This window comes from Bos indicus x Bos taurus, chromosome 3 (genome assembly GCF_003369695.1).
Source record: "Bos indicus x Bos taurus breed Angus x Brahman F1 hybrid chromosome 3, Bos_hybrid_MaternalHap_v2.0, whole genome shotgun sequence".
Taxonomy (NCBI): domain Eukaryota; kingdom Metazoa; phylum Chordata; class Mammalia; order Artiodactyla; family Bovidae; genus Bos; species Bos indicus x Bos taurus.
This window is the reverse complement of record NC_040078.1, coordinates 60,012,277-60,033,144: the sequence shown is the minus strand read 5'-3', so window position 1 is coordinate 60,033,144 and position 20,868 is coordinate 60,012,277. Positions and strand designations below refer to the sequence as shown.

Sequence of the window (20,868 nt, the reverse complement as noted above, 5' to 3'; positions counted from 1 at the left end):
TCCTTATCTTTAAAATGAAGCTTTAGACTAAATTAAACTCCCTCTAGCTGCAGTATTCTAGAATTCTGATTTTACTTTCTATATCTACATATGTTAGAATTGATAATAGTTAAAGAAACAATCAGAGAAGGCAATGGCATCCCACTCCAGTACTCTTGCCTGGAAAATCCCATGGGTGGAGGAGCATGGTGGGCTGCAGTCCATGGGGTTGCTAAGAGTCAGACACGACTGAGCGACTTCACTTTCACTTTTCACTTTCGCGCATTGGAGAAGAAAATGGCAACCCACTCCAGTGTTCTTCCCTGGAGAATCCCAGGGACGGGGGAGCCTGGTGGGCTGCCGTCTTTGGAGTTGCACAGAGTCAGACACGACTAAAGCGACATAGCAGCAGCAGCAGCAGCAGCAGCAAAGAAACAATGCATATCAGAATTTGATACAGTTTTGAAGGAAGAGTTCATCATTTTTCTCATTATAGAAGTCTTTGGTGTTTCCAGGTTAACATACTATAAATAAAATTCTTCCATTTAAAACATCAGTCAGTTCAGTTCAGTTCAGTCTCTCAGTCGTGTACGACTCTTTGCGACCCCATGAACCGCAGCATGCCAGGCCTCCCTGTCTATCACCAACTCCCAGAGCCTACCCAAACTCATGTAAAGGATATGACAGATACCCATCATTAATATGGCTTACTGTGGGAGTGTGGGCTACCTATCATAATCTCTGGGGGAAAAGAAGGTGTGATGTGGAAGTGAGGAGGACGCGTATAGAATTTCAGTTTCCCAAATGATTCTAATATCTATCATCACAACCCCCTACCACTACTTCCCACTTGAGAAACACTGTTCTGAGGATTAAACGAATAAACATACTCATTAACTAATTCAGAACCATCACTGTATTTGCATTCCAAGTAAGGAACTGTTTTATTTAGGTGTCTGTATTCTTTTTTCACTTCATTGCATATTACCTGAATTCAAAAGATTTATTTGTAGTACATCACTATCTACCATTCTGAACATCATGAAGGGGAGAATAACTGACACATTACATTGAACAGTTCATGAAACCTCTATTCTAAATGAAGATGTCTACTTCAAATAAGGTATTTCTTAAGAATCTAAACAAAAGTAGAATATAATCATTTTATAAATAATTGTGGTATTTTTCAAGTGGATGGGGTGTCTTTGAATACCTTGTATTCTCTAGTTTTTACTCCAAGTAGGATAAAGAAATGTGCAGATATTTTTTAAGATAAAATTTCAGTCTTCTATAAGGTTCCTGACAGTAACCTGAAGTTAAAGTATATACCCTTAAGTCAGAGTCCTGGTTTGCTATTATAGCTCTGCCACTTACTAGCTCTGTAATCTTGAGCAAATTGCTTAATCCCTGTAGGTCTTAATTACATCAGGTATAAAATGAGGGCAATCATACTTAGATGTTATAGTTTGGATTTTATGAGCCAGTGCATGTAAAGTGTTTGGCACAGTGCCCAACTTCTAATAAGCCATTGTGTCAAAAGTAGGAACTAGAGAGGGTGGTAGTTCACATGTCTTTTTTTTTTTTTTTAACATATAACCTCTTATAATCTGTACTAATACAAGCTTTGCAAAAATGAGGTTTTTTAGTCACTACTATGAGTTGATGCCAAACCTTCAACTTTCAAATAGTCTTTGGTTACTTGACACAAGTACTAGTTTTCCTCTGTTATGATGGTGATTTTAGTTTATTATTTATACTAAAATTGTTTTTTAATCTGTCACTAGCAGAAAAAAAAACAAAAACTTCTCCTTAATGTAGTAAATAGCATTGCAAATAGTGTTTCCCAAGCTTTCACATATAGATGAATTGTTTAGAGACAGAAGCTCAGATTTTCAGGCCAGTACCATTATCACCTTTGAAGTAAGCCCCAGGAATCTGCATTGTTATCTTCTGCTTCCTAGTAGATGAAAGTGATCCCTGGAACCACACTTTGAGAAACGTTTGTTTACAGAATAGCTGTGAGTGGCAGTCAGAAGACTATGATGATGAACCTAGTGTTGCCATAAATTTCTAGCTCTGCATCCTCTTTTAACTTCTGTTTTGAGAACGTGAGAATCTGTGTCGAGCACATTGAACTTTTTCAAAGTCAGAATATAATAAAGTAAGAAGTTCTATACATTTGGAGTGTAATAAAGAGTAAAATGCATGGAGCTGGGATTTGTAAGACTACGTTTCTAGTCTAGTTCTGCTGCTTTCTGGTGTGATGATTGGGTAAGGCATATAATATCTCTGAATCTTAGTCTCTCTGTATTTATTAATAGAATATAGGTAATACTGTATTCATCAAGAATGTCATATTGGATTAGGATATAAGTGCCAAGAAATCAGAGACTTGTTTTCGTTCACTGTTGTGCATCCAGCACCTAGAATAGTACCTAGCACATAGTAGGTACTCAATACACTATTGTCAGATGGGTGAACTGTCTTATTTAAAGTGATCTAATAAATCCTGGAACTACAAACACAAAAATGACACAGTATCTTCCCTCCGGAAGTTCACAGGCTGGGTGAGACATACATGCGCGAATACTGCAGCATAGTTAAATGAGTGAGTGCATGGTGAAGATCACCTGAGGTAATGTCATGATACACAGTGCACGTTATAGGGGCTGCTGGCACTTGTAGAGAACCAAAGAAAGAATGCAGGTTCAGAAATGTATCTATTAACCCTTTAAAGCATTTCTTCAAAATTTATGGTCAGTTTGAAGTTAAGGCCCTGATAATCCAGACAATGGTGTTTGTGTTTAGTGAAGGTGGGAGCATGAAATTGGGCACACAACAGGAAAATGGGATTAAAATGAAAGTGCACGTGCTCACACACATGTAGCTATATGCATACATATGTGTGTGTTTGATGGGGAAAAGAGCAGTGGAAATGAGTGAACACAGATCCATAGGACAATGGAGAAAAGGTAATAATGAAAGAAAATAGTAAGGAGGCATAGGTATAGCTATTCATTCTAAAATCATCCCTTAATAGTACCCATTTTAATTTTTCAGTACTCATATTAATAATAGGGTGAGAACTGGGAGTTAGGTCGGAATAGAGAGTTAGAGGAGAAGAGTGTTTAAACAAAACAGAAAGTAGGCCTAGGTCTCCAATGACTGGCACTTTATTTTATTGATTACCTGATTTATAACATCTTCACTTATTTGGAGTTTTTTTCTTTGTTTTTAAGGCTGGAGGCCAATCAACTAATTATAAAATCTTCACAATATAGAAAGTGGAAACTGCTTTTAAACCAACCTAAATCATTTTTGTACTATTGCATAATAGCAGAATTATGCTTAAAAGTCACCCACTAGTGAAAGAAAAGTGGTTTCCTATGCTATGAAAGGCAGTGTGGGTTTTTATCATCATTTTTAGACTGCTTTTTTGATCATCTCTTTAAAAAATGTGCATACTGATATCTTTCATATGCTGCTTTTTCTATTTAAATTACAAGTTTAAATTTGTTTCTAAGACAAAAGTTTATAATATGGGATCCAAGGGGTCTCTCTTGAAGATGGGTAAACCTTCTGACATTTCTGGAAAAGTTCTGTAATTATGCACATTTTTCTGAAGAGGGGTCCATTTTTCTGGAGTGAAGGTAAAAGTCACTCAGTCATGTCCCATTCTTTGCCACATCAACAGTAGCTCCAAAGTTTATGAACAAAGCAAGATCTTAAAAGAACAGTTTTAATTCATTCACTTAAATAATTACCTTTTTTAAGGACTACTATGGAGACTGAAGTATGTAGTTAAAAGTATTTGAAAGTCATCACTACATATTTTTGTTTATATAATGATCTATCACATTAAAAAAAATACCTTTCAGAAGTATCTTGAATCTTAGAATGCGTGTCTTACCACATGGTCTGTTTTGCAGGTTCGATTCCCTTCTCACTTCAGTTCAGATCTCAAGGACCTTCTAAGGAACCTGCTGCAGGTAGACTTAACAAAGCGGTTTGGAAATCTAAAGAATGGTGTGAGTGACATAAAAACTCACAAGTGGTTTGCCACAACAGACTGGATTGCTATTTACCAGAGAAAGGTGAGCCTGTTCTTTCTTTAATTTAAAAGCTTTTTAAGTTACTACTTAAATTATATGTAGTAGAGGTATCTTCAACTTAGCACAAAGTTTTAATATTTTTTACCTTTTGAATTAATCTTATGTAGGACTTAAAGAACTTTTATAGGACTTCCTTGGTGGCTCGGTGGTAAAGAATATGCCTGCTAATGCAGGAGACAGTCCACTCCAATGTTCTTGCCTGGGAAATCCCATGGATAAAGGAGATTGGCCAAGTACAGTCCATTGGGGTTGCAAAAGAGTCAGATATGACTTAGCAACTAAACCACAAAGAACCTTAGAGCTCACAACTTAAATGAGTTTTCTCCTTGATAGAAGGGAAAGTGTATAGTCTGTATGATCATTTGGAAATATTTTCCTTGTCAAATTTTTCCTACCCATACCTTTTACTTTTCATATGCCATGGCAAGTACATATTAGTGTCCTAATAATCTGCACTTCAAAGCTGATGTAAAGTCACAGTAGTAAGACAATATGTAAACAAATATATCCACCTACCCAGAAGTACACAGCCAGATTTAATAACATTTAATTGTTGGATTCATTAAGATATTTTTCAATCATCATTACTTTACCTTTGGGATAAATTGAGACATTTAAGAAACCTTTTGTTATGCTGAATTACCTTTATCTCTCCTTTTCCTTCTTAAATGCCCAGTTAAAGATAATTTATATGAATGAAGTGTTTTCATCTTGAATATGTTAATTTTTTCTTTTTCTTTTCCTATAAAAGCAAAACATCTAATGTCTCTGAAATTTGCCATATCTAATAATGCCATGAAGCAAGCCATATGAGTGAATTTCCTTGGGAAAAAAAATGTAAATGCTCTAATTGTAAATAGTCATTTTTCTAATTTATATTCTTATAAAAGATTTTTTTAACACTTAAAAAAATTTTAATTCAGTAAATAAAAAACATAGCAAGACCAAAGCAATGTGAGTGCAGTACAGCCTTTGTATCTCAAAGAGGGATTCAGATAATCTCTTAACCATTAAATTCATTAAACATTGCTGTTAGCATTATTATCTCAACTGAATGTGTTATATAGTCAAGAACAAAGTCCAGAGCAACTTAAAATAGATTTTAGATGTAGTGAATAAATAATGTGCTTTCATGCTGTCATGTCTAGCTCTTTACCACCTCATGGACTCCAGTCTCCTCTCTCCATGGGATTTTCCAGGCAAGGATACTGGAGTGGGTTGCCATTTCCTCCTCCAGAAATAAACAAACATATCATATTTTCCCTAAATTTGCCAGCACCAATGTAGTGCCCTAAAATTTATAAAAGCAACACTGTAATGTCTCATTTTAATCTTTGAAGTAATTATATGGGATAGGTGATGCCATTTTTCCCAATTAACTGATAAGAAAATCAGCTTAGAAAGGTTAAATGCTTTAAATTGTTTGAGCTGTTAAATAACATCTATATTAGCTTCCCTGGTGGCTCAGTGGTAAAAGAATCCACCTGTCAATACAGAAGACACAGGTTTAATCCCTGGCTCGGGAACAACCCCTGGAGAAGAAAATGGCAGCTCACTTCAGTATTCTTGCCTGGGAAATCCCAAGGACCTTGGGGGGCTACATTCCTTGGATTTGCAAAGAGTTGGACTGGACTTAGCAACTAAATAACAACATATTTAATTCTGGATTCTTCAAATTCCCAATTCCAGGACCACATTAGTCCTTTCAGTTCAGTTCAGTTCAGTTCACTCGGTCGTGTCCAACTGTTTGCGACCCCATGAACCACAGTATGCCAGGCCTCCTTGTCCAGCACCAACTCCCAGAGTTTACCCAACTCATGTCCATCGAGTCGGTAATGCCATCCAGCCATCTCATCCTCTGTCGTCCCCTTCTCCTCTTGCCCCGAATCCCTCCCAGCATCAGGGTCTTTTCAAATGAGTCAACTCTTCGCATCAGGTGGCCAAAGTATTGGAGTTTCAGCTTCAACATCAGTCCTTCCAATGAACACCCAGGACTGATTTCCTTTAGGTTGGACTGGTTGGACTCCTTGCAGTCCAAGGGACTCCTAAGAGTCTTCTCAACACCACAGTTCAAAAACATCAAATCTTCGGCGCTCAGCTTTCTTCACAGTCCAACTCTCACATCCATACATGACTACTGGAAAAACCATAGCCTTGACTAGATGAACCTTTGTTGGCAAAGTAATGTCTCTGCTTTTTAATATGCTGTCTAGGTTGGTCATAACTTTTCCTTCCAAGAAGTAAGTGTCTTTTAATTTCATGGCTGCAGTCACCATCTGCAGTAATTTTGGAGCTTAAAAAAATAAAGTAAGCCACAATTTCCACTTTTTCCCCATCTATTTGCCATGAAGTGATGGGACCGGAAGTGATGGGATCTTCGTTTTCTGAATGTTGAACTTTAAGTCAACTTTTTCACTCTCCTCCTTCACTTTCATCAAGAGGCTCTTTAGTTCTTCACTTTCTGCCATAAGGGTGGTGTCATCTGCATATCTGAGATTATTGAGATTTCTCCTGGCAGTCTTGATTCCAGCTTGTGCTTCATCCAGCCCAGCGTTTCTCATGATGTACTTTGCATATAAATAAGCAGGGTGACAATATACAGCCTTAATGTACTCCTTTTCCTATTTGAAACCAGTCTGTTGTTCCATGTCCAGTTCTAACTGTTGCTTCCTGACCTGCACACAGGTTTCTCAAGAGGCAGGTCAGGTGGTCTGGTATTCCCATCTCTTTCAGAATTTTCCACCGTTTATTGTGATCCACACAGTCAAAGGCTTTGGCATAGTCAATAAAAGTAGAAATAGATGTTTTTCTGGAACTCTCTTGCTTTTTCAGTGATCCAGCGGATGTTGGCCATTTGATCTCTGGTTCCTCTGCCTTTTCTAAAACCACCTTGAACATCCGGAAGTTCACGATTCACATATTGCTGAAGCCTGGCTTGGAGAATTTTGAGCATTATTTTACTAGCGTGTGAGATGAGTGCAATTGTGCGGTAGTTTGAGCATTCTTTGGCATTGCCTTTCTTTGGGATTGGAATGAAAACTGACCTTTTCCAGTCCTGTGGCCACTGCTGAGTTTTCCAAATTTGCTTGCACATTGAGTGCAGCATTTTCACAGGATCATCTTTCAGGATTTGAAATAGCTCAACTGGAATTCCATCACCTCCACTAGCTTTGTTCCTAGTGATGCTTCATAAGGCCCACCTGACTGCACATTCCAGGATGTCTGGCTCTAGGTGAGTGATCACACCATCGTGATTATCTTGGTTGTGAAGATCTTTTTTTGTACAGTTCTTCTGTGTATTCTTGCCACCTCTTCTTAATATCTTCTGCTTCTGTTAGGTCCATACCATTTCTGTCCTTTATCGAGCCCATCTTTGCATGAAATGTTCCCTTGGTATCTCTAATTTTCTTGAAGAGATCTCTAGTCTTTCCCATTCTGTTGTTTTCCTCTATTTCTTTGCATTGATCACTGAGGAAGGCTTTCTTATCTCCTCTTGCTATTCTTTGGAACTCTGCATTCAGATGTTTATATCTTTCCTTTTCTCTTTTGCTTTTCGTTTCTCTTCTTTTCACAGCTATTTGTAAGGCCTGCCCAGACGGCCATTTTGCTTTTTTGCATTTCTTTTCCATGGGGATGGTCTTGATCCCTGTCTCCAAACCTCAGTCCATAGTTCATCAGGCACTCTATCTATCAGATCTAGTCCCTTAAATCTATTTCTAACTTCCACTGTATAATCATAAGGGATGATTTAGGTCATGTCTGAATGGTCTAGTGGTTTTCTCTACTTTCTTCCATTTAAGTCTGAATTTGGCAATAAGGAGTTCATCATCTGAGCCACAGTCAGCTCCCGGTCTTGTTTTTGCTGACTGTATAGAGCTTCTCCATCTTTGGCTGCAAAGAATATAATCAGTCTGATTTTGGTGTTGACCATCTGGTGATGTCCATGTGTAGAGTCTTCTCTTGTGTTGTTGGAAGAGGGTGTTTGCTATGACCAATGTGTTCTCTTCGCAAAACTCTATTAGCCTTTGCCCTGCTTCATTCCGTATTCCAAGGCCAAATTTGCCTGTTACCCCAGGTTTTTCTTGACTTCCTACTTTTGCGTTCCAGTCCCCTATAATGAAAAGGACATCTTTTTTGGGTGTTAGTTCTTAAAGTTCTTGTAGGTCTTCATAGAACCGTTCAACTTCAGCTTCTTCAGCGTTACTGGTTAGGGCATAGACTTGGATTACTGTGATATTGAATGGTTTGCCTTGGAAACGAACAGAGATCATTCTGTCATTTTTGAGATTGCATCCAAGTACTGTATTTCAGACTCTTTTGTTGACCATGATGGCTACTCCATTTCTTCTAAGGGATTCCTGCAGTAGTAGATGTAATGATCATCTGAGTTAAATTCACCCATTGCAGTCCATTTTAGTTTGCTGATTCCTAGAATGTGACATTCACTCTTGCCATCTCCTGTTTGACCACTTCCAATTTGCCTTGATTCATGGACCTAACATTCCGGGTTCCTATGCAACATTATTCTTTACAGCATCGGACCTTGCTTCTATCACCAGTCACATCCACAACTGGGTATTGTTTTTGCTTTGGCTCCATCCCTTCAGTCTTTCTGGAGTTATTTCTCCACTGATCTCCAGTAGCATATTGGGCACCTACCGACCTGGGGCGTTCCTCTTTCAGTATCCTATCATTTTGCCTTTTCAGACTGCCTCAGAAGGCAGTAAAGTGTGAGCGTGAACTCTGGGGTTATGTAGACATTGATTTGAATCCCAAATCAGCCAACCATTAGGAGTGAGAGCTCAAGGAAATTACTTAACTACTTTAAAGCATCAGATTTCTCATCCTCAACATTTAGGTTAAAGTAGAGAATGCAAAAGAAGGTAGTTTGGAGAGAAAAAGTAAATAGATTGGCTCTATTTTTCTTGCTGGTTGAGGTGTGTTTCATACAGTTGTCATGAGGTAATTTGTTAAGTAAATAGATTTTAAATCATCATAATTCCATCATTCAGACAGTACCACTGTCAACAGTTGGCATATTTCTTCCTTTTATTTCTGTACTTTTCCTCACTACAGTCCATTCCCATGACTTTAGTAACCACCTTCAATAGTAAATCTGCATCCTTCAGGCCTTCACTTTCCCCTCAACTTCAGACTGTGCATGCATACATAGTCATGTCCAACTCTTTGCAACCCCGTGAACTATGTAGCCTGCTAAGCTCCTCTGTCCATGGGACTTTTTAGGCACACTGGAGTGGATTGCCATTCCCACCTCCAGGGGATCTTCCCTACCCAGGGATCAAACCTGAGTCTCCTGCAGCTCTTGCATTGCAGGAAGATGCTTTACTCATTGAGCCATCAGGGAACCACCACATCATTTTATGTAGGTTTATAATGTGATTTTTTTCAATTTTCAAGATACTTATATATTTAATATGTGGAATTTTTATAAATATTTATGAAAAATACATATTTCAGTTTTCTCCAGTTTTATTGTAGTAAAGTACACATAACATAACATTCAATATGCTAACCAAATGTAAGTGTTCTGTTCAGGGACATTAAGTACATTCATACTATTGTGCCACCATCACTGCCATCCATCTCCAGAACGTCCTCCTGCAGAACTGAAACTCTGTACCCAATAAGCAGTAATTCCTTTGTTTTGTTGGTCTTCCCAAAGATTTATTTTGTATTGGGGGATCTTAATTGGGATTACGTGTATTAATTAGAAGAAAACCAAAATCTTAAAAATTCTTCATAATGAACATATTATATTTTGCAGTTATTCAAACATTTTCTGTTATTTGGTAAGGTTTTAGAAACCTCTTACTTCATACAAGTCCAATTTCTTTCTCAAAGTTTTTCCTTAAATTTATATTTTGGTTGTTACTGTGAGTATGTTTCTTTCCCATTAAGAGTATGGGGGAGAAAACATTTCTATGTTTATTATGATTGGCCACCTTACTAAGTAAATTCTGTTATTGATTTCCTTAGATTTTACTGGAAGATCATCACAGTGGGTAGAGGTGTCATTTGTCTTCTTTTTAATATCTTTTATTTCCATTTTGTTATATGCTAGAATGTCTAGAACAATATTTCAAAATAGTGGGCCTGTTGAACAGTCTTATCTTGTTCTCTTTTGAATGGGAATGCTTTTTATGCTTTACCACCAGATATGATATTAGCCATTTGTCTTGGATAAGTATTCTTGATCAGGTTAAGGAAATATCCTTGAGTGCCAGTATATTGTATTTTATCTTCTTTGACATGTTAGTATAAAGAGTTATATTAGTGAGATATCCTAACATTCCTGAAATGAATATCCTTTAATCATAGGGTATTATTATCTTAATATCTGCCTGAAATTAATTTGCTAAAGCTTTATTTAGGATTTTTACTTCCGTAGTCTTAAATTTTATCAACCTATAGTTTTTGTTTTTCTGGAGTTGAAATTATATAGATTCATAAAATTAAGTTGGAAATTTTCCATCTTCCTTTGGGAAATTTAAGAAAGATAGGAATTATATTTATACCTTGGAAATGAAAACAAATTAATTCTGTGGATATTGGCCTCTTCAAATTTTGCCTCTTATTGAGTTAATTTTAGAATTTTATATTTTCCTATAAACTCATTTATATACCTTTGTAATTATCGCTATATTATCTTTATGTTATAGTATTATTAATGCTATATTTAGATGAATTAATTAAATTTCCTTGAGGTTTGTCCTTATTAATATTCTAAAAATTTATGATGTATTTTGACTATTTTAAAACTTATATTTAGAAATAAACATTTCTGTTACTTAGCCAATATTTACTATTCTATACATACCGTGTATTTTAAACAATTACTCTTAAAAGGGGTAGAACTGCTACTGCTCATCCAAATGATGAATCTAGGTTAAACAGCCTATCTGCTGAGAAGTAGCACAGTATAACTTGTTATTGTATTGGGCAAATTGATTAATAGTAAATCTTGATGATTAACAGAAATGAACTTGGGAATCTCTGAATAATTTACAAATAGAAATAATTCAGTACTTTAAAATAGCCATTTGTTTTAGTATCATGTCAGTGATAAGTATGTAGATAAGTACAAAAATAATAGTAAATTTGAATAGTTTTCATAGTCTGTAGACTTTGACCAAGTGCTCATGAACAACAAATAGTCAAAGTCATCTGGCAGAAAGACAGAAATGGAAGAAAATGGCCTGGACAGCTCATACTGTACAGTCATTTTCTAGAGATGATTGTCTCAGTAGGTGTGATCCTAAATTACTGCCTGGCTAGACATGAAGCGACTGTCTGCTTAGCTCATTCTTCTGTGTGGTGCAGACCTGCAGGCCCCCATACAGGGCACACAAGGCAACCAGTTAGACTTCCCATTCCTACTTATTTTTTACCTTATTTTTTTAGATGTCTTGTTTGTGTGTATCTTGTAATAATTTAGCCATGTGTGTAAATTATTTATAAATAAAAAACTGTATATTTATTGGTGATATATACTCAAAGATGTTCAGTTCAGTTGCTCAGTCATGTCCACCTCTTTGTGACCCCATGAATCGCAGCACGCCAGGCCTCCCTGTCCATCACCAACTCCCGGAGTTCACCCAGACTCACGTCCATCGAGTCAGTGATGCCATCCAGCCATCTCATCCTCTGTTGTCCCCTTCTCCTCCTGCCCCCAATCCCTCCCAGCATCAGAGTCTTTTCCAATGAGTCAACTCTTCGCATGAGGTGGCCAGAGTACTGGAGTTTAAGCTTTAGCATCATTCCTTCCAAAGAAATCCCAGGGCTGATCTCCTTCAGAATGGACGGGCTGGATCTCCTTGCAGTCCAAGGGGCTCTCAAGAGTCTTCTCCAACACCACAGTTCAAAAGCATCAATTCTTCGGCACTCAGCCTTCTTCACAGTCCAACTCTCACATCCATACATGACCACAGGAAAAACCATAGCCTTGACTAGACGAACCTCTGTTGGCAAAGTAATGTCTCTGCTTTTGAATATGCTATCTAGGTTGGTCATAACTTTCCTTCCAAGGAGTAAGCATCTTTTAATTTCATGGCTGCAGTCACCGTCCACAGTGATTTTGGAGCCCAAAAAAATAAAGTCTGACACTGTTTCCACCGTTTCCACATCTATTTCCCATGAAGTGGTGGGACCAGATGCCATGATCTTCATTTTCTGAATGTTGAGCTTTAAGCCAACTTTTTCACTCTCCTCTTTCACTTTCATCAAGAGGCTTTTGAGTTCCTCTTCACTTTCTGCCATAAGGGTGGTGTCATCTGCATATCTGAGGTTACTGATATTTCTCCCGGCAATCTTGATTCCAGCTTGTGCTTCTTCCAGTCCAGTGTTTCTCATGATGTACTCTGCATATAAGTTAAATAAGCAGGGTGACAATATACAGCCTTGATGTACTCCTTTTCCTATTTGGAACCAGTCTGTTGTTCCATGTCCAGTTCTAACTGTTGCTTCCTGACCTGCATACAGATTTCTCAAGAGGCAAATCAGGTAAAAGATGTAAAGGCATATTAATCAAAACTCATTGAAAATCACTGGTATAAATATTAGAAACAGCTCTGGACTAAAAGTGAAGACTTATGAATTTGAAACCTACTTTAGCTACTTACTAGTCATATGAACTTGATCAACTTTCTGTTTTATAATCTGTAAAATGGGAATAAGGCTACCTGCCCTGCCTCTCTCATGGTGTTATTTTGAGAAAGAAATGAAACCACATGCATATAATTATTTATAAACATTATAGATGCTGTGTAAACTGTGATGTTATTTTTTCAGCTTTTAAAATCTTTTCCTCAGACATATTTAACACACAACATAATCTTTATAAAGACTTATTTTAAATAATGGAAAGACATTTTATTTTTAGGATCCAAAGAGAAAAATGTTCAGAATTTAACACTTTTGTAATTCTAAAAGACTTTTTTTTCAAATTTCCCAGAAAGTTTGATAGCCAGATATTTTAAACAAAATAATCTTGGGAATAAAAAAAAAATAAACAGGAAGGAATTAAGGAAAGGAGGATAGAAAAATAGACTTCAGAAATAAGAAACTGATAAAGGAAAACTAGAGTTCTGTAACTTTCAATTCGGTTCAGTTGCTCAGTTGTGTCCAACTCTTTGTGACCCCATGAACCACAATATGCCAGGCCTCCCTGTCCATCACCAACTCCCAGAGCTTGCTCAAACTCACATCCATCAAGTCGGTGATGCCATCCAACCATCTCATCCTCTGTAACCTTAAGTACCAGCATTTTGATGGCAGCAGTGAATTATCCTAGAAATCTCAAGTTTGTTGGCCTGTACCATATTTTGAATGAAAATGTTAAGATTAACAGCAAACCTATAGTTAGTTTCTTCTTTTAATGTTCTTATCATTTAGGGACTTAAAGGCATTTAAAGATTGCCACTGCATTAGTAATAATAAGAATTTATTTTCCTTAGTGTTTGGAAATTCTCAGGCCTTTCTTTTTCCTGTTTTTCCATGCAACCAAGCAACTAACACTTCTGACACTTCCTGTCTGGAGATACCAACTGCAAGTCCAGTTTGTGCTTCTAACTAACAAGCTATAGATCAAGATTCCCCCAAAACCTTGGGGTTCAATTAATTTGCTAAACTGGCTCACAGAACTGAGAAAAGTTGTTTACTGGGTGACCAGTTTATTATAAACGGTGTAACTCAATAATAGCCAGATGGGAGAGAGGCCTAGGACAAGGTGTGTAGAAAGGGGATCCTAGTTTCGTGCTCTGTCCAGGAATGCCATTCTCCCCAAGTCCCCACTGGTTCACCACCCCAGAAGCTCTCCAAAATCCAAACGCTTTCCTTTTGGGGTTTCATGAAGACCTCATTATATAGGCATGATTGACTCAATTACTGCCCTTTGGTGTGAGTGTTCAGTTGCTCAGTCATGTCTGACTCTTTGCTACCCCAAGGACTACAGTCCTCCAGACTCCTCTGTCCATGGGATTTCCCAGGCAAGAACACTGGAATGGGTTGCCATTTCCTCCTCTAGTGGATCCTTTCAACCCAGGGATTGAACTGGTGTCTCCTGTGTCTCATGTATTGGCAGACAAATTGTTTACCACTGAGCCACCAGGAGAGTCTAATTGAACTCAATCTCCAGTCCCTCTTCCCTCAGATCAGGTTGTGGTTTTAGTCACTCAGTCCTGTCCAACCAACTCTTTACGACCCCAAGGGCTGCAACACGCCAGGCTTCCCTGTCCTTCACTATCTCCCGGAGTTTGCTCAAATTACTGTCCATTGAGTTGGTAAAGCCATCCAACCATCTCATCATCTGTCATCCCCTTCACCTCCTGCCTTCAGTTTTTCCCATCATCAAGGTCTTTTCCAATGAGTTGGCTCTTCGCATCAGGTAGCCAAAGTATTGGAGCTTCAGCTTCAGCATCAGTCCTTCCAATGAATATTCAGGACTGATTTCCTCTAGGATTAACTGGTTTGATTTCCTTGCTGTCCAAGGGACTCTCAAGAGCCTTCTCCAGCACCCCAGTTTGAAAGAATCAATTCTTCAGCACTCAGCCTTCTTTATGGTCCAGCTCTCACATCAATACATGACTGCTGGAAAAACCATAGCTTTGACTAGATGGACCTATGTCATCAAAGTAATGTCTGCTTTTTCATACGCTATCCAGGTTTGTCATAGCTTTTCTTCCAAGGAGCAAGCGTCTTTTAATTTCATGGTTGCAGTCACCGTCCACAGTGATTTTGGAGCCCAAGAAAATAAAGTCTGTCACTGTTTCCATTGTTTCCCCCATCTACTTGCCATGAAGTGATGGGACCAGATACCATGATCTTAGTTTTCTGAATGTTGAGTTTAAGCCAGCTTTTTCACTCTCCTCTTTCATCTTCATCAAGAGGCTCTTTAGTTCCTCTTCACTTTCTGCCATAACGGTTGTGTCATCTGCATATCTGAGGTTGTTGATATTTCTCCCAGCAATCTTGATTCTAGCTTGTGCTTCATCCAGCATGGCATTTTGCATGATGTACTCTGCATATAAGTTAAATAAATAGGGTGACAATATACAACCTTGATGTACTCCTTCCCCAGGTCAGGTAGTAAACTGAAAGTTCCAACCTTCTAATCACAGTGTTGGGTACCCTGGCAACCAGCCACCCTACTTAAGTTACCTATAGGCTTTCCCAAAGACACCTCATTAACATAAAAAAAGACACCTTTGCCATGCTCAACTCAGGAGATCCAAAGGCTTTAGGAGCTTGTGCCAAGAACTGACACTAAGACCAAATATATATATGTATTTCTTATAATAAATCATAGTATCACTCTTCTTTTCTCTGTTTCTCAATTATAGGTTGAAGCTCCATTCATACCAAAGTTCAGAGGCTCTGGAGATACCAGCAACTTTGATGACTATGAAGAAGAAGATATCCGTGTCTCTATAACAGAAAAATGTGGGAAAGAATTTTGTGAATTTTAGAGCAACAAGATGACATCGGAGCTCACACTCAGTCTTTGCACTCTGTTAAGAGATAAGGTAGAGCCGAGACCCTCCTTGTCAAAGCAGTTACCGAGTTCCTTCATTCCAGCGACTGAGTGAGGTCTCTATTCCCGTCATCCGTGTGTGCACTCTGCATCCACCTCTGTAACAAGGCACCGCTAAGCAAGCATTGTCTGTGCCATAACACAGAACTAGACACTCTCCTGCTTCCCTTTGGTTCGTCATTCTTCTCTTCTTCCACATCCATTCCGTCCTGTTTCATTTCCATTAATTTTTCTGCAAATAGTGCTCATTTTATTTTCTTGGTGTTTCAAATGGGCAGTGTTATGGCTATGTGACTTGGAAGGGAAGGATAAATGTTGCTTTTAGTAACTCTTAACCAATATTTGTGTTGGTCAGTTGCTTGAGGATATGCTTTCTAATAATTATTTTTACTTTGAATAGCTCATACTCAGTTTTTGCCAAAACGCTGGACAGTTTTTAAAGATAGAATGTCTTTTCACCAAGGATATTTACACAAATAAAACATTAACTTTCCTAGAACTCACTAATGCAGAGTAGCTAGACCCAGCAGTTTGGATTCATACAGATCAGAAGCTCTGTGTCACTTCACTGCCTTTTCTGTCATCCTCTCCTTGAGTAAATACGTGACCAACCTGTGCAGTGTGACAGTCTCATTTGCAGGAAAAACTAATAACATGGATCATAATCATCCAGATTCTCTCACTTGGTACCAGCACTTATGTAGGTATCAAGAGAAGAGGTCTAAGATTTATAAACTTTAACTTTCCATAAGGATTTTAGACAGTATTTTAATAGAACATGACTAATGAAAGTGACAAATTTTTAAGTTTCTCAAAAAGTCCCCATTGTAAACTTTTTAAAGGAAGAGAAATGAACTAAAAAGAACATTGATGTGAACAAATACTCATCTAAGCCAAACAAATGGCTGGATTCTTGTAAATGATACAGAGGCACTTTTGTTTAGAGGTATTTTGTTTGTTTTGCTTTGCTTTGCTTTGCTTTGTCACAGTTAAGAACAAAATTTGTTGCCAGGTGATTATGCTGGTGTACTGTATGTGTCAGCCTGAGATAGAGGCGCTGCTGCAACTTCAGCTTTCGTCCTGTGCCTCGGCAGTGAGGAAAGGGGACAAAACTGCCACAATTGTATTTTAATTTTGAGGTGTGGTATTTTTAGATATGTCATAATTTCTAGCTTCTTTCAGTAAATGGAATTATGATCATGCAAATACAATTTTAGTATTTGTTTTTTTATGAATATTTTTTTGCCAGCTGACTTAATAACATTGCTATCATGTGGAAATTTCAAGCATTTTTGCCCATTTCGTTCACTGTTTGTTGAGAATCCATGGCTTAACTCAATTTTTAAAATTTTTTTTTTCTTTGCTTTTAAATTTCCTGTCTGGTTTTATCTCTGTGTGTCAGTGACCTATCTTAAAACAACACACCAAAATAGTTGAAAATAAACTGTGTTCATTTTTATGATCAATTTACATGCATATAAGATGGGTTGTGTTTAATCAGATTGATCTTAATGTATATAAACACTCTGCTTCATTATCGGGGCAGGTAGGTCACCGATTCTACTTCTTTTCATGTGTACCACACCTTTGTAAACCCTTTGAAGATGCTGAAGAAATGTGTCTGAGATGTTCTCTGCATCAGTCTGTACGTCTTTGGCTGTCGAGTGTTTCTGCATGGTCATGTCACCTAAAGCTGATGCTGATTTGTTGGCCCACTTATATTTAAAATGTGCAAGGAAAATATGAAATACTTTGCTGTAGCAAATTTTATGTAATAAATATCATGTTAATAAATCTAAAACATCATTTGTATAAAATAATTTAGGTTTTTTGTATTTCATTTAGACCCAAGAACATGCTGATCATGTATTCAATATGTATGCTATAAATGCTATGGTACCTATGTTGTATATTATTGTAAAATTATTACATAATTTTAGTAAATCATGGGGTGACAATTTGATTATTACATTTTTAGTTTTCAGTAATTAAAAAGATTTCTGTGAATTCTTAAAAAAACAAAAAGAAAATCATTGAATTACTGTTACCTGGCACAAATTTGCTATAAAATCTGCCTGGGTGGATGACCCGTAGGCATGCATTGGTTTTGAGGGCTAGTTAGCCATTCCATTGAACTTCCATTTGAAAGATATGAGCAAGCTTTGTCCAAATCCATCAAGGGAGTCTGTTTCCAACCACCCAAATACACTGAATTAGAATATCTTAGAATTATATAAAACTCCCAGTTTCAGCCACAATTTAGCCAAAAATAAGATAAAAACTTGAATAAGAAATAAGTGGAATGAATCAGTATTTAATCTCAGATTACATTATTTGAAACAGAAGACATAGTAAGGAGATGACATTGTCAGGAAAGGAGCCATAGACTGAAAGTCAAGGCATCTGAGTGTCGAGCCTTGTCTGTCACTGTCAGCAGTGATCTTGGCCTCAGTTCTCTTATCTGTGAAATGGACGCGTTCCATTAGGCAGTTTCTAAGGTCCCTTCTAACTTCCCCATGTTTGATGATTTTTGACATTCTGAGGGGATAACATGCTTTGAAGTAAGTCTCAGTAAGCTGATATTCTAGGGCATCTTTCTTCTCCTTAATTCTTGCAGTGTTCTTACAGTTCTTTGAATATCATGAGAACCTCGTGTCTGTTCTGATTCCTTCCTCCTTCACTGATGCTAATTATCCAATTGATATCAAACTGTCAACCTACCAAAATGATATTGTGGCTTGTGGGCATTGCTGTCTTGTTCTGATATGTTCCTGTGGTGAGTGCCCATTGGCCTGAAAATACTCATTGTAAACCTAAAAAAATCATTTTTCTTTCCTACTGTTTTTTCTGCTTGTTGAAGAATCAAATGAAATAATGTATGTGAAAGCACCTTGTAAACTGTAACCTATCAATGTAAAATGTTAAGGTGTGTTGTTATTTCATTAATTACTTCTTTATTTAGAATGGAATTTCCTATGCACTCCTGTAGCTAGGAAATGCTGAAAACAACTGTGTTTTTTAATTAATAACTGCAAAATTAAAGTATCTTAAAAGGATAGAACAATTTGAGTCTTGGATTCTATTTAGTACCCTTATTTCCTGATTTATTTTCTGTGTATACTTCAGATGCTTATGGATTCCTAGTTCTTATGTATTTGGGTGAGAACAGAGCAATAAAGGGTCAAATGGCCACTAGCCTATTCTAACTGGGTGTTCACTGAGAAACTACTAGACTTATTCCATAGTCTCTAAAGTGTTTCTCCTTTTTCCTAATACTGTTAGTCTATATTACTCATAAAATAATGTTGAAAATATTCATATTCTAAAGATTAACACTAGAAAAGCCCTCACCCTTACTTGGTAATAATGAACTATGAATTTATATATTTTTTTCCTTTAGAGGTGTTTTTGAGCTTCACCATTACCTCTTCTGGTTTCAGCCAGATTAATTAATGTGTATTACTACAGTTGTCATTTACCTCAAGAAATACCTTTTTAGGTAATTAATAACTTACTATTTTTTGTTACTACAAACGTTTATAAACATTGATGCATTGTATAGCCAGTGACTGCTTCATTTTATCATTGTTAAGCTTGTGTAAATTCTCGTTTCTTCATTTCTGTATGTAACTGGTTCTAAAGATCTGGGCATATCTTCACTCCAGAACTATCATCATTTGAAATTCCCTCAACTTTTCTCTTACAAATATTGGATATGACGTTAAATACCTTCAGTTTAGCTTTGCTGAACATTTTCTATATGCCTTCTGATAAGGGTTGAATTGTGTCCTACCAGAATTCCTATGTTGAAGTCCTAACCCACAGTACCTCAGAATATCGTATTTGAAGGTAGGCCCTTTAAAGGGATAATTAAGGTACAATTAGGTCATATGGTTGGGCCCTAATGCAATAAGACTGTGTCTTTATGAAAGGAGATTAGGACAGAGAACACACAAACTGAGGGAAGACCATGTGAGACCATAAGAGGAAGAGGACCATCTACAAGCCAAAGAGAAAGGCCTCAAAAGAAGCCAACCCTGCTGACACCTTGGTCTTGGACTTCTAGCCTCCAAGAATGTGAGGCAATACATTTCTGTTGTTTAACCACCCAGTCTGTGGTACTTTGTAAAAGCAGTCCTAACAAACAAGTACACCCAATGAGTATACTCCCATGGTGAATGGCTTCCAGTCATCTCCCCTCAAATGCTTTATACTTGGCTAATACTGGCTTCCCCCATGGCTCAGTGGTAAAGAAGCCATCTGCAATGCAGGAGACACCAAGAAGCAAGTTCGATTTCTGGGTTGGAAAGATCGTGTGGAGGAAATGGCAATCCACTCCAGTATTCTAGCCTGGAGAATCCCATGGACAGAGGGGCCTGGCAGGCTACAGTCCATGGGGTCACAAGGAGTCAGACACAACTGAGTGACTAAATAACATCAAGACTCACCATAAACCAAAAAAAAAAAAAAAACTATGGTCACAGACCTCACTTCACCTGCTGCTTGTTTCTATTCTTCCCTGGGGTATTGGCAGGAAACAGTAGCTAATGAGAGAGAGGGTAGTAACTGAAACCATGACTAACTGCTGGTCTGACTTACCCTTGGCATCAAACTATCATCTTGATAATACAACATAAAATTGAACACACCAGACTCATTGAGTTGAGTCTTTCAGTTCAGTTCAGTCGCTCAGTTGTATCTGACTCTGCAACCGCATGGACTGCAGCACACCAGGCCTCCCTGTCCATCACCAACTCCCTGAGTTTACTCAAACTTATGTCCATTGAGTTTGTGATGCCATCCAACCCTCTTATCCTCTGTCGACCCCTTCTCTTTCTGCCTTCAATCTTACCCAGCATCGGTATTTTCTAATGACTCAGTTCTCTGCATCAGGTGGCCAAAGTATTGGAGTTTCAGCTTCAGCATCAGTCCTTGCAATGAATATTCAGGACTCATCTCATTTAGGATGGACTGGTTGGGATCTCCTTGCAAGGGACTCCAAAGAGTCTTCTCCAACACCACAGTTCAAAAGCATCAATTCTTCAGTGCTAAGCTTTCTTTATAGTCCAACTGGCACATCCATACATGACTACTGGAAAAACCATAGCTTTGACTAGATAGACCTATGTCATCAAAGTAATGTCTGCTTTTTCATACACTATCCAGGTTTGTCATAGCTTTTCTTCCAAGAAGCAAGCATCTTTTAATTTCCTGGCTGCAGTCACTGTC

The 20,868-nt window shown here is 37.7% G+C and overlaps 1 protein-coding gene across 8 annotated transcripts in view; it reads left to right on the top strand.

The window, feature by feature from the left end:
- Window positions 1-18,703, top strand: part of PRKACB (protein kinase cAMP-activated catalytic subunit beta) — a 143,676-nt gene extending 124,973 nt beyond the window's left edge. For all 8 annotated transcript variants that reach the window (XM_027536722.1, XM_027536719.1, XM_027536723.1 and 5 more), the window contains 2 exons: window positions 3,909-4,073; window positions 15,449-18,703. In XM_027536722.1, the coding sequence (XP_027392523.1) occupies window positions 3,909-4,073; window positions 15,449-15,574 (291 nt within the window). In that variant the 3' untranslated portion in view covers window positions 15,575-18,703. The remainder of the gene's footprint in view (window positions 1-3,908; window positions 4,074-15,448) is intronic.
- The last annotated feature ends 2,165 nt before the right edge of the window (window positions 18,704-20,868 follow it).